Genomic DNA, 14,470 nt, shown 5'->3' with positions numbered 1-14,470 from the left:
CAGTAGGTAGTGCGTGTTGTGTCTCAATCGGAAGGTTGCAGGTTCAAATCGCCATCTGTGGAGGAGTCCTTGTGCAAGACGCTGAACTTCAAATTATGCCCAATGACTGGACATGGCAGCCATGTCCATTACTCTGTGAATGTGATGAACAGTGCACAGCACTGTGGGGACTGCTCCAACTCGTCTCTCTGCAGGAGGCGGCTGAAGACAGAGTGTTGGTTAAGTTGCTGACAATCATGGACAATATCTTCCATCCACTGCATGAAACATTGGACAACCCGAGGAGCCGCTTCAGCCACAGACTCCTCCAGCCTCGCTATGGAAAAGAATGTTACAAGAAATCCTTCCTTCATCATTCCATCCGACTCTATAATCTATCTACTTCTGCCTCCCACATCCTCACTGGAGCGCAAGAACCTCTGCCTCCGACCCTGCAAATTCTGCACAAACCATTTTTATATGTGTCTGATTATATGTGATGTGTTCATACTTATATCTGCACACTCGGGGTTTGGTTTTAACTTTACCTTCTTAATATATTTTAAGATATTTATTACTACCTGTGGTTTCTGATGTGATTTTATCATATGTGTATGTGTTCTTTACCTGGCTGCTGTGACGTTTTAATTTCCCTCCAAGGATCAATAAAGTAAATCTATCATCCATCCATCCATCCATCCATCCAACCATCCATCCAACCATCCATCCATCCATCCATACTGCCCTAGGTGTTTAATTTGATTATATTTCCACGCCACAAGTCCTGCACTGTTGGGAGCACGGACACAAAAAGCACATCAAAACGTGCGTAACGCTCAGGAATAGTTTGGTCCAACTTTTGCTCCGGATTTGGCGAACGAAATTGCAAAAAACTGCACACAAAAAAAGTGGATGGGAAAGGCACCTCATGGAGAGATCAAAGGGGGGGCACAGACCGCACACACACACCATAGTGAACATTAGCATGTCAGCTCATTCGCATAGCTTCTGTTTGCAGTGAGAGCTCACGTGGGCTATGTGAGAAGGTTTGTGAGGGAGTGTGTTCGTACCATGCGAGTGGTGAAGTGAGCTGCGATGGGCGACTGGTTGATGAGCTGCAGGGTGTTTGTGACGTCGGTCACAACCGGGATGGGTCCGACATGCAGCTGCGGGGGGTGAACATGAAGGACCGGCCCGTGGCCGACACAGGACACCGTCACCTCCTGCACCCACACAGAGGGGACAAGGTTCAGAGGGACGACGCGACACGTGTCTGCAATCAACCACGCTCAGGCAATCTTACCAGCGGCGGCTGCAGGCTGCCAAACACGGCGATGCGGAGAGTCTGACGCTGCTTCCCGACAGCTTTGGCCAGCAGCAGCAGCGGGAGCTCCTTGGAGGAGCCGGGGGGAATCAGACCTCTGGGCTCAGAACTACGCAGAACCAGGCTGGGGTTCTCACCCTCCTGGAAACAGTCCCACAGAACACAGCAGGAACCTGGAGTCAATATATCTGATTGGCTGAGAGGGATCAAAAATGTCTTTTCATTCATTTATGAACGGAATGTTAAAAAAAAGTTATCATGTCTGACTTCTCGTGAAGAGATGAGGATCATCGTTATGATTCTACTCGTGGAGAAAAGGAATGTTTCTAAATGGAGCGCGACCTTTAAGCTTTTTCGTTTGTCTCGTATGGGATCGTGCCGTTTAGTTTTCGTGACCATGAAGTTCACGCTTCACAAATAGGATTGTTTGAAAATGTCAGTGTTGCCAGTAGTTTTAATTGCAAATGCAAACTCATTGTCAAGCTTAAAAATATACATGAGCTACGCCACTTACTGAAAACTGACTTTGACATCAGCTCAGAAGAAGCAGCAGTGGAAGCCTCACGTTTGTCTTTTTGCGTATTCTGGACTGATCATTGTGTTTTATATATTGTATTATTCTCATTTCACCTCCATTACAACAAATTCTTCCAAATTTCTACTTGTACATTAACGGTGAGAAATCCTGCCAAGAAAAGACATTCCCCTGAATACAAAGAGCTCCTAACTGCCCTACACTCCTACTCCTTGAAGGTGAATTGACATTGCAGTACACGCGCAGAGCTGAGTCTTAAATCTGCTTCATATGTCTCAACATTTTGCTCCAGTTTAGATTAGAATCTTTTTACAAACATATTGATCATCAGCTGCGTCACCTGATCCAGTAGGCCGTAGCAGGCGTGCAGATCGCTGCGGTTCGTCAGGCGTACTCGCCGCTCATAGGTGAGATTGAGGAAACAGCGTTGAAAATCCAACACTGGAGTCTCCACCAATATCTCCGGAACAACACACCTTTCAACCGGGAGAGGAGGGCGAGACGGACGATCAAGACGAGAAGAAATGATCTGATTTCACATTTTACTGTACCAAAACATGGCACAGACTAGTATCACATCACATTACATTACCACTAAAGTATCTCCACCTGCAAACACACCAAAGGTTCTCGTCTGAAAAAATTATAGACAATGACAGAGATTTTTTTTCTTGTATCTTCTCGAATACAAGAAGAGTAAACTGCATGTTGACACAGGAGTAGCCAACCACACCCACAGTGACTGATCCAGGACCGTCACCTCAATGGAGGAGCGTGTGCATGTTGCTGTGCGTGCATGTGTCCAACCTGGCGTTGATGGGAATAGCCATGACTTCCTCCCCGACTCCTTCGACGTCCACCACCAGAGCCCGTCTGTATTGTCCCACAGTGTTGGAGCACAGCGTCACCTGAGAGACACGTCAGATACTAACTGTGTGGAAGCACTAAAGCTCTGAAGCAGTACGGAAGAAAAGTGAAGCTGCATCGTGACGTAAACTACAGTTCTATGTTCCTTCCTTGTGTTGTTATTTCTGTGTTTCCTATTCCTATTCTATTTTTCGTACCGTGACGCCCTCATGAGACAGGGCTCCCAAGGAGCTGGCGGCGGGGCTGACAGTGAACTCGGCCAGCTGCTTGTGAAGTTCTTGAGCAGCGTGGCCTCGCCAGTTCTTCAGAGACTTGTCTGCCACCTGCTGGGCAACTGTGACGCTGGGCGGCCCGAGTCCGTCTCCCAGGACACGCAGGGCCAATTTCATGGGCACATGGGATGAGTTGGAGAGAGTACAGGTGAAGGTCAGCGGGAGGCCTACACAAAGGAAAGAGGCGGAACATATAAAGGAGGTATTTTTAAAGCAATGAGCTAAAACATCTACATAATTTATCAAACTCTGACGAGCATATCGTTACGATTTATGAGAATTATGGCTGCTAAAGTGATGCCTGTACTTACTCAAAATACATGCATTTGATCATTTTCACCGTGAAATAAGCTTAGCATTACAGTAATTGGGGATAATTTCAATGACACCTGATTGAAAACAACAATAACATTTTGGGAAATCAGTTGAAGCTAATGCTTGCTTGACTTTCACAAACAAAGTTGCTATTTCTTGTGTTTCTGGGTTAAATTCTTTGAACTTTTTTTTTACAATTTTCCTTCTCTGATATTAAGTGTATGAAAATATGTAACTGATCTGACAGCATAAAAACAAACAAACAAATAGATAAATAAATAAATAAATAATGTCAAAAGAAAGCCTTAGTTGGCTTTTTAGAATATATATTCAACTCACCGAACGCTACATCTCCAAAATTGATCTCGGAAACATCAAAGTGGAAAGAGGGACTGATGACAGAACCCCTGAAAGAAAAACGATTTACATACGGTTACAAAGGAAATGGACGAGCAGTTTTGCCATTGTCTTTAATCTATAGGATAACATGTAACCCAATTTACATGCAAAAATAAATTACAAATAAATACAAAAAACTCTGAAATATGATAAAACACCCTCAGCACAAAATTAATAATGAATAAGTTAATAAACAATAATAAAGTCCAAAATTTGAAATACAGCAGCCATCATGAAATAATTTATATATCCACACGGTTTACACACAATAACTACATAAACTATAGTTACACTATGCAAAAACCACAAAAATAAAATAACTATAATTAAATGGACTTATTTGATATGATCATTTACAGTAATATGAATTAGATATTGCTTTACATTTTAATCGATGTGAGCTTTAAGTTAATAGTAATAAACTACTTTAAATATGGAAATATTGAAGGTGAATATTTTCCGAATTTTGTGGCGCCCCCTGGAGGCCACGGCGCCCTTTGCATTTGCCTATGTTTCCTAATGGGCCAGCAGGCCCTGCAGTCCAGGCTCACCTGAAGTTCAGGACGAGAGGCTGCGGCTGTCCTGCGACCATCAGCAGTAGGTCCTCGCAGAACGAGCCCAGGCCGCCACTGTGGAAGCTGATTTCCACAGTCTGACTGGCTTCGGGGAGAAGCACGCCCTCTGCAGGATGGAAGGAGAAGCAGCGGCCGAATGTGGTGTCGGGGGCGGACCACCTGAAAGGGGCTTTGATCGGCCCTTTGTTCCTCATCTGCACCTGCACCGACAGCAAAAGATGACTGAGTTCCTCAGGAAAATGCGACTTTTTTAGAGTTGTTTCTCTGTGTTTACACAAAAAATTATATGATTATACAAACACACAGACACAGACACACACACATATGATTTTTCGTACCTTGTAAAGTTCTTGACTTCCCATGTAAACGTCCTTCATGTTCCTGGTGTTGGGGTAGAGGTGGATTTCAGGTCCAATGCCTTCGCATCTGATCCTGAGAGGAAGCTGCGATCGACGACCTGAGAGCAAAGATTCAAAGACACAAAGAGTCCAGACACACATTTTACACACTATTTACTCTTGAAGTTTTTATGAGTCAAAACAGCATCTTTGGTTTTGTCCATACTTCTAAAATGTAACCTAATACATAGTATTGTGGGTCCAGTTGCAAGTCAACATTCAGGATGTATCGGATTTCTGCTTGAATCCTGGTCCAGAAATTGTTGATCATCAGACAGTCCCAGGAAATGTGTGTGGTCTCCCACTTGATTACACTTTCTCCAGCACAGATTTGGCCTGCTTTTATCATATTTTGATGTGGTAGTAGGAGCACCTCTTTTAGCTTCCAATTAAATCCTTTCCACGTATGACTGATGGTGATTTTGTGCCCTTTTTTGCAGGCTTTTTCCTCATCTTCATCCCCATCCTCTATAATAACATTCATCTCTAGTTCCAGTTTCTCTTTTAAATCCAGCAAATTTCCTGTTAGTTTATCAGCTTTACCTTTTGGGCTGTTTTAGTGGATTTGACCATTTTAGCTGTTTGCCTTGCTTTTACCTTTCTAATTTATCTATTTTATCCAACTAATTTAACTATATTGGCTGATTTTACCCATTTTTCGCAGTTTGTAGGTATTTTTAACAGTTTTCTTTGTTTCATCCCTGTCTACACAGCGTTTCAAGTGAAAATGCATCGTTTTTGCCTTTTTGATTTGTAAACGTTTCGTGTTTACATATAAATGTTTTAATAATGTGGTTCATATACATATAAACATCAGAAACACTGAAAACAATGGCGTTAGCATGTTGGGCCACTAGTGGGTGCTGTTGTTTGTCTTTGTAAACAATGGTTGTGTAAAGACATTGTAGTGGACCGACCAACAAGTTGGACTGTTATTACAGTGACTGTCAAAATAAAACTACAAAGTCCCAGGTGAATATGGAATGGGAGTCGTGACACCACGGAGGAAACATCTACTGAGCATGTGCAGAACTACTAGTTACTACACCGGCGGTGAGCATGAGCAGTGGCAACGTCTCTGCTGTGCACTTGGAGACAAAGCATTTTGCAGAAGTGCCACTGTCGCCCGTCACCATGACGACAGAGCATTTTCAGTGGCTCCAAGCACCGTTGCCATGCAAATAGACCCTCAAAATGCAATGGCAGGTTTTGCGTTTTCGCTTGAATTGCTTGTCGTGTAAATGCGCCCTTTGACTTTTAGCTGATTGATTGAAGTTTGACTGTGACAACAGCTAAAAATGACAAGAAACAATGACCACAAAATAAAAGCCGTCAATTCACTGTCATTTCACCCTTACACCACGTGCTGTCTGGTTAGGACTGACCTGAAACGTCACAGTAGATGGTTTGTTGGTAAAGTTTGGCCTCCTCCGGCTTGAAGATGATGCTGAACTGTGCAATCATGTTGGGTTGTATTTGTCCGCCCTGAACCACATCAAGGAAAGAGAAAGGATCTTCAGTAATTCACGTGGAAAAATATGAAAGGGAAATAAAAAAAAGTGTGGAAGATGCTCTATAATCTGGATGTTAGAGGAGGAAGATGCTCTATAATCTGGATGGTCGTGGGACGGAAATGTTCTCTATCAATTAATGCAGTTGGGGTGTAATAATCTGGAAAGAGACAAAAACATACCGCTGGTTCCACAGTGATGCAGTTATGCGAGAACTTGTGATGGTAGAGGAGGTCTTCTATAGTTTGGCTGCCCGGTTTGTGTGAGTGAAGCGTCGCAGACCTCTCCCTGGACAGGAGGAAACAGGAAGGTGAAGAGAACAGAGACCTAATCTGCACATAAAATACTGAAAATCATTCCTCTTAAGTATGGCCCAACATGACCACAATGACCCTAATGTTCTATGTGTGCGTGTGTGTGTGTGCTGTTTCATTGTGAGCGTTGCTGCCATTTCCATGTAAACGGACTTCGTTTTCAGATGTGAATCAGATTGTGATGTGATTTCAGCGTACAGATCGTGTTTGAAAACGTGTGGGTGAAAAGACGTAGATTTGTTTCTGTGTACCTCAGAGAGCTGAGGCCTTCCGGCCCGGTGGTCCAGCAGTAATGCAGCGGGGTGTCACTGTCGTTGGTGATGAACATCGTGGACACGCTGGCCATGGAGATGAACGTCTCCCTCAACGTGACTGTGTCGCATGGAAGATGGACGTTGAATTCCTCACAAGACCCGAACAAGCTGATGGACACGCGTTCACCTGAGAAGAACATGGAGAGAGTTAGACAATAACAAGGTGGTTTTCCTTTGCATACCTTTGCCAACGCTACAATTGTCACCATGGAAACCAATGGATTACAAGGTTATGTGACCCCCAACTGTGAACCAGAGTGAATACTATATTGACCTTTTAGTAACCAAGACCTTGGCCTTTCACCCAATCACTCTCAATATTTAATAATACTATCCTTTGATGAAGACAAGCCATCCCTGAAAATGTCATGCAATTCGGGTGAATAGTTTTAGTGAAAGCCTCATCCATGTGAACAGACGCTGATCTCCGTTGATTTCCGTTGATCTCCTCCATGAGATGCCTCTCTCATCCGCTTTGTAAGACATTTTCACAGTTTGTTTGGTATTTATTCAGAAATGGTTTGCCGTTAACATCCCAAAATCAACTGGTCCTTGGATGATGACAAATCATCCCTGAACATTTTATGCAATTCGGGTGAGTAGTTTTTGCGCAAAGTTGGTAAAACACATACATAGCGTATAGTTCCCAATAGAAAAGCACCCCCCCTTTTCAAATATGTGGAGCTCGTGAGGAAAAGACAAACCTTTCTACTTAATAAAATACACCTGGGGCCGGACTCGCACCACAGCTTGAGGGAGCAGAACTAATTCTGCATCAACAAAGGCAAATGTAATCACCGCATTTGACTAAATGTTTGAACCTGCACTTACGTGTTCCCGATGGACTTGGGAGTGGTTTGCACTCGCCACTGCGCTTCTATTGGGAACCATACGGTACATACATACAAAATAATAAATAAACACATGCAGACGAAAACAGAACCTTCTCGGCCAACTTTCGTTGACGTAGGTAATAAATAAATAAATACAGATATAACCTTTGCCCCAGTGTTCATTGGCAAAGGTAATCATAACTGAGCATGAATCATACAGAGTGGTGTGAAGTACACGTGGTAAGAATTTAACAAAACCAAACAAATACTACAGAAATGTCTAAAGAACGGTTGCATTGTGGGTGTTTTTACAAACTCCCCCTAACAGCATGGCTATGAGGCTAATGCTAGTGTGCTATCTTCATAGCAGCATCAGTGATTTCTCAGCTTGGGTCTCAGTGTCGTTGTTGTCCGCTACTCTTCGGCTTGACACTCCTGATATAGCGCATTGTACTTTGGTCGTTAAGCATTACATGGACATTGTACGAAGTGTCGTCAAAAAGGAAAGGAAAGTCCTGAAAAGTCACGAAGAACCATGGAGATGACTTGATTGTCTGTTGTTGTGTTGAGAAGACGTGACTGATCTCACCAGTGTGGTAGTGGAGAAGCAGGTCTTCCTGGTGGTCTCCGGGGGTCGTGGGCTGAAACTCCACCGTCACCTGCAGGAACTCACCCACATCAAGGTTCCCACAGGTGGGCGTCACTGAGAACGGCCTAGAATCAGGAAGGACCGAGTCAGAAGTCTGAAGAGGTTGCGTTTGTGTCACTCTGACTCAGAGACAGAGAAGACGCCAGCATGGGTTGGGTTCGTACCTCTTGGTGTGTAACTGGAACCTGGCGGCGCTCTTTCCTACGTTGCGGACCAGGTGGGTTTTCTCTGTGGACCCTTTCACGGGACAGACAGGGAGGTCGATTCTGTCTCGGAAGTCGAGGATGGCGCGTGGCCCAATGGCACGGACTGGAACCTCAAAACGTTCCCTCTCTGTCACAAAGACCAGACTGTGGTGGTAGTCCTGGAAGAGGAGGAGAGAAACGCCGTACAGTTCCCAATAGAAGAGCACCGACTAATACAAGACCACCCCTTTTTTTTCCAAAGGTGTGGAGCGTGAAGAAAGAACAAACCTCACGACTTGATAAAATAATTTTTTTTGCAGTGGATGCAAAAATGCAGAAACAATGGTTTTTTTTTTTTATTCTAAACACCACTCCGCCTGGAGCTTGTTGTCCGCCGTCGGGGGGGAAGGCGAGGAACACTGTCTTTCAAGACGCGACAGCAAATCTGGATATGCGCAAGTGTGCATGCGCGGCTTGCAGAACTACTTCTGTGTCAACAAAGGTACATGTAATTACCGTATTTTGCAAAATGCTTTAACCTGCGCCCATGTGTTCCCAATAGACGCGCACCCCAAGGCTTGCAGTCTTGCATTGCACTTCTATTGTGGCCTATACGGTACATCACTTGTGTCAGCTGAGTGAAAGCGATTCCTGCTGTACCTTGTTCTCCTGAGGGGTGAAGCAGACCGTGAAGGTGACAGACAGTCCTGGTGCAACCTTGTTTCCCTCTTTGGGCAAATCCACGTGGAAATACTCGGAGTCCTGCTCTTCCAGCTTCACTCGCCGTAGAACCTTCACAAAACACACAAACCCCAATCATAGTACGGTGTAGCTTCCAGTACTGCTTCTGAGTTGAAGACCTTGTTAAGAATTGGATTGTTTTAGCTATTCTTCCTCACAGCTCAGCTGTTTGTTTGTTTTTTCTTAAACACCATTTTCACCTGTCATGACTCATGTTTCATCACACACCTTGTCAGTGTTGAGGAGGACCAGTGGGATCGTGTAGGTCTGAGCAGGACGGAAGTTCTGGAAGATCAACTCTGAGGGAAACGGTTGGAACAGCGGCTGATCCTGGAGACACAAGCACACACACACACACACACACACACACACACACACACACACACACACACACACACACAGTTAATAATCCTTGGTGTCGTTCCAGTTCTTTGCTGCCATTCCAACAGATGTCACACAGTAAGTAAATAGAATTTACTTTGTGGCGTGAAGGGCTGCCGCCGTCCAGCCACTCCAGGATCCGAGGCAGGCGAACCTCACTGGTGTTTCTGTGAAGCTCCTCTGTCGACTGTAAGATCTCCTGGGTGAAGACCGACGGAGTCACCTGCAACCAGCAACATCATCATCATCATCATTGTGATAAAATTGACGTCAGTAAAGTGAGTTAACAGGGAGGCTATAAATAAAAACCCTCTCACCCTTCTTGGCTCATCATCCTGTTTCGCAAGTCGATATTTGTGAAGCAAAGCTGCCTTGGTTTTATCTTGATTCCTAGCAGCTTTCATTTTTTTTATTTTTTATTTAAGCAATGGTACCTGTAAAGAAAAAGAAACAAGTGAGTTCCTCTTTTCAAGTAAGTTTTTCACAATCAAATATTATCATGTGAACAGGCGTCCCGCCGTCACATTGTGAGTTATTTCACACAATGTGTCGTCTACATTTTGAGAAGCTCTAAAAGTTAATTCAGTTTCAATTTTGTTTCTATAGCACCGAGTACACTACAGTCACACTAAGACACTTTTACAAAGAGAAAAAAACAGCAATTCCACAGGAGCAAGCAGAGGAAGTGGTGGAAAGGAAAACTCTGTTTAAACAGGAAGAAACCTGCAGAACCAGATTCAGAAGAGGAAAAAGGACCGAACAGAATATGGGGATGGATTCGAATCCTAGTTTGGGTTGGATTAACGGACTGGATTAACCGGTTCCCTTGTTAACTGTAGGTCGATGTCCTCGAGCATCCATTGTCACAGCAGAGGGCCTGCATCAAAATAAAGGCCCTCTGAAATAGAACACAGTTTTTATTATTTTTAACATTTTAGGGGATGAGAAAACCCTTCAACTTTTTCATTCTTTTTTTATTTTTTTTATTTTTACAGTTAAGTGAGATTTGTCACAACTTTTACAGTTTGTGTTGCGAGCATCATTAAATACTGGGAATTTAACTTTGAACTGGACTAACACATTTTGTTATAGACAAAAATCCTGGAATCAGGATTCTGAGTAGTTTTTGTCAGATTTGTTTTGTTTATTGAAAATTTTTAGTCATTATTCAACCACAATTCTCTGGACTGAAGCCAGTGATGAGTATGGTTGGCTGCTGACAAAAGTCAGTTATAATTGCAGTTATACCATTAGTTTAGCATGTCATGCTAACTGTGCATGCTAAATGTGCTAACGCAAGCCATAAGTGCGGCATTCTGTAACAGAAAGTCTAAACAACATAACCCTAGACCAGGATGGAAGTGAGAGAACTCCACCAGCACTTACTGAGGAATCAGGAACACTGTTTGTGATGATGAGGACATTCAAAAGCAATATTGTAAATTATATGCTCAAGCTAACATTTAGCATGTGTACTGATATGGTAGAGATGATTAGGTTTTTGTTTTTTTTGAAAACCTACTCAATGCCACAGCAGAGATCAATTTAAAAGGCTGCAAGTTGAACTGCGTTTACTATTGAAGGCCTCAAGGTGGAAAAGAGCCGTCAACGGTCTGTGCTACACAACCGCCAATAGTGCTACACAACCGCCAATGGTGCGTGTGTGTGTGTGTGTGTGTTACCTGGGTTTTCACACTAGTGTTAAGCCAGCCCCCACTTCAGAAAATGTTGCCACCCTGTTTAGCTAATATGCGCCTAAAAACTCTGCATTACCAGAGCATACGCAAATGGATTTCAAAATAAAAGTGACGTTTCGGTGAACGAGATCTCACCTTTATTACGATAGTTACACACAAATTAATACTATGGCTAATAACGGCACATACCAACAAAGAAAATAAATGCATGTATTATTGATACACACTATTAAAAAAATGAAATATTAATAAAACATTGCCTGCAGAAGCCAAAAACTAAACACATTTTCAATATAAATGCAACACTTTTGTTTTTGCTCCCATTTTTTTCATGAGCTGAACTCAAAGATCTAAAACATTTTCTATAAGCACAAAAGGCAATATTTCTCTCAAATATTGTTGATAGATTTGTCTAAATCTGTGTTAGTGAGCGCTTCTCCTTTGCTGAGATAATCCATCCCACCTCACAGGTGTGGTTTATCAAGATGCTGATTAGACAGCAGGATTATTACACAGGTGTGCCTTAGGGTGGCCACAATAAAAGGCCACTATGAAATGTGTAGTTTTGCTTTATTGAGGGGGTCTGTCATCATGATTTGCCTCACGCAGTGCAACACATCTTCTCATAGAGTTGATGAGGTTGTTGAATGTGGCCTGTGGAACGTTGCTCCGCTCCTCTTCAATGGCTGTTCCAAGATGCACCATGTTGTATCCAGAGCATCCCACACATGCTCAATGGGTGACATGTCCGGTAAGGATGCTGGTCATGCAAGAACTGGGAAAGGATCTGTACACCATTCCTGGGTTTTCAACTTCCAGGAATTGTGTCCAGATCCTTGCAACATGTGGCCGTGAATTATCATGCTGCAACAGGAGGTGATGGTCGTGGATGAATGGCTCAACGATGGGCCTCAGGTTCTCATCGTGAAATCTCTGTGCATTCAAAATCCCATCAATAAAATGCACAGTCCACCGCTGCTTTCAAATATGTGTGTGTGTGTGTGTGTGTGTGTGTGTGTGTGTGTGTGTGTGTGTGTGTGTGTGTGTGTGTGTGTGTGTGTGTGTGTGTGTGTGTGTGTGTGTGTGTGTGTGTGGTACATTAAGCCTTGACCAGGCAGATGTGCATATTTCATGTGTATTTCAAGAAGTATGATGCAAATCCAGAGAAATGCAACTGTGGGGCCGAAGAATACAGTCACTACAGAAAGAATAATGTTGGATTTTTCTGTGGAAAATAAAAAAGAACTTGTAGATTTGTGGTTTTTCTCTTTTATGCAAGTTGAAACACAGTTGATATGAAGCCTTGTCTAATCTTTTCAGAAATTAAATTGATTAAAACAGTTTCCAGGAATGAAGACAAAAGTAAAAGCCCACCATCCCTGCATGAGATACAACAATGCAATTTTTTTAAACTCTTCCAAATGAAATGCAGATGTGTGCATAAATGTCTTTCAGAAATTATGTTTTGAGACCGATTTTTTATAGTTATTCCCTGATTTATGAATTTTTCATGGATAATGTTATGAAGAGAATGAATGACTGGGCGTTAATGGTTAAATTAGCCTTTATTTTGCAATTCAAGTAATTCTATTCACACAAAAGTAGCCACAGGTGAAGAAAATAAGATATTTGTAGTGTGTGTGTGAGAACATTGGAGCGGCCGTTGTGGAGTAAGGGGGGGGGGGGGGGGGGGGGGCGCAAAGGATTGTGGGAAAAGCGCACCTAACTTTGTTTATGTGTTGTCTTGGTTACGTGTTATAGTTCCGTGTTTCAGTTGTTCTCTTATTGTCGGTGTATCGTTCAATTATCGTTTGTTGTTTTGTCCAAATAAGATTCGTGTGCATTGTGTGTAACACCCTGAGCCGAGGTGAGGTTGCGTTTGAGTGCAAAATAAAGGAATTCCTGATACAATACACCCCGTCTCCTCTTCCATGTATGCACACTGCCGGTGCTACAATATCTATCTATTAATTTCTAAAATGTACAAAGTGTATGTGTGACTTTGTCTAAAAAGAGTTGCACAAAGCAAGGGAGAGATTGATATGATGTTGATATTAACCGATTCATGATGCTCACAACCTTATTCAGAAAAATTAAATACTCACATCATCAGAGGGTCACTTTCAGGGAAATGCTGAGAAAGGTCCACTCGTCGGCTCTCTTCAGGTTGTTGTCAACAAAGCACGGACAAAGTTGCTCGTTCTGCGTGAACTCCCGTTGACTCTGGTTCCACCCGAGAGCGAGATGCCCCATCCAATATGGCGGCGACGCCGCATCACTCTCCAGTGCGAAACCCTGCGTCTATACTTATAACAGCCAGGGGTGGGGAATCCTAGTCCTCGAGGGCTGCAGTCCTGCACGGTTTCAATGTGTCCTCACATCAACACGGCTGGCAGCAATTAGTGGCTCGTCATCAAGCTTTCTGTAAAGCCTCATCATGAGAACTCAGGTGTGTTTGAGCAGGGAAACATTTAAAACATGCAGGACTGCAGCCCTCAAGGGCCAGGGTTCCCTACCCCTGCTTTATAATGCCTATGTTTTAGAATGCCAGACATGATCATCTTTATTAAAAATGTCACAGTGTCTCTGATTTCCTTTGAATTAACAGGTTGCACTGTAATATTAATACAATTGCCTTATACTTCAGGATCTGAAACGTAAAATATAATTGGATGGATTATATTTCTGAATCCGTGTTTATTAAAAAGAACTTATGAATAGTTCTTTAAATATTGTCACTTTAAAAGAAATGGGAATAAAATAATAAAAAACGCAAATAAAATAAATCAGTTTATGCACAAGACTGCTTAATTGATAAAACTCAGATAAAACAATAACAAAAGCATAATTAAAAACCAATGGTAGTTAAAAGCGGTTAAAAAAAGTAGAATCAAACATTTAAAACACATTACAATAAAAATGGCTATGCAGGTATAAAATGCAATAATAATTTTATAAACTAAAACTGTAATGGAAATGACTCCGGTAAGAAAATAAAAAGATATAAAACAAAAGAAAAACAAGAAAAAAACTAAAACGTGTTTAAGAAAACAATCTAAACGTTTTAATTTTTTAATTAAAAGCCAAATAAAGAGGAAGTATTTGCAAGATGCAAAAAAAAGGAAATGGATAACTCATACACCGAATTATAAATTAATTTAGATTGCTTTGTTTTGCATAT

The 14,470-nt window shown here is 42.4% G+C and overlaps 1 protein-coding gene across 1 annotated transcript in view; it reads right to left on the bottom strand.

Annotated features, from left to right (window-relative positions):
• The window catches only part of hydin (HYDIN axonemal central pair apparatus protein), a gene marked incomplete at both ends in the record, with an annotated part of 52,911 nt that extends 40,917 nt beyond the window's left edge, over positions 1-11,994 (bottom strand). The window contains 17 exons of the mRNA XM_080503590.1: positions 1,050-1,202; positions 1,283-1,444; positions 2,179-2,314; positions 2,646-2,746; positions 2,903-3,144; positions 3,632-3,699; positions 4,243-4,466; positions 4,605-4,723; positions 6,050-6,149; positions 6,358-6,463; positions 6,741-6,930; positions 8,226-8,350; positions 8,450-8,649; positions 9,131-9,262; positions 9,440-9,541; positions 9,690-9,815; positions 11,890-11,994. Of these exons, the coding sequence (XP_080359716.1) occupies positions 1,050-1,202; positions 1,283-1,444; positions 2,179-2,314; positions 2,646-2,746; positions 2,903-3,144; positions 3,632-3,699; positions 4,243-4,466; positions 4,605-4,723; positions 6,050-6,149; positions 6,358-6,463; positions 6,741-6,930; positions 8,226-8,350; positions 8,450-8,649; positions 9,131-9,262; positions 9,440-9,541; positions 9,690-9,815; positions 11,890-11,994 (2,391 nt within the window). The remainder of the gene's footprint in view (positions 1-1,049; positions 1,203-1,282; positions 1,445-2,178; positions 2,315-2,645; positions 2,747-2,902; positions 3,145-3,631; positions 3,700-4,242; positions 4,467-4,604; positions 4,724-6,049; positions 6,150-6,357; positions 6,464-6,740; positions 6,931-8,225; positions 8,351-8,449; positions 8,650-9,130; positions 9,263-9,439; positions 9,542-9,689; positions 9,816-11,889) is intronic.
• Positions 11,995-14,470: the final 2,476 nt, after the last annotated feature.

The sequence above is a fragment of the Blennius ocellaris genome (assembly GCF_963422515.1).
Source record: "Blennius ocellaris genome assembly, chromosome: 10".
Taxonomy (NCBI): Eukaryota; Metazoa; Chordata; class Actinopteri; order Blenniiformes; family Blenniidae; genus Blennius; species Blennius ocellaris.
Note: the sequence above shows the minus strand (reverse complement) of the source record. Positions and strands in the feature narration are given on the sequence as shown.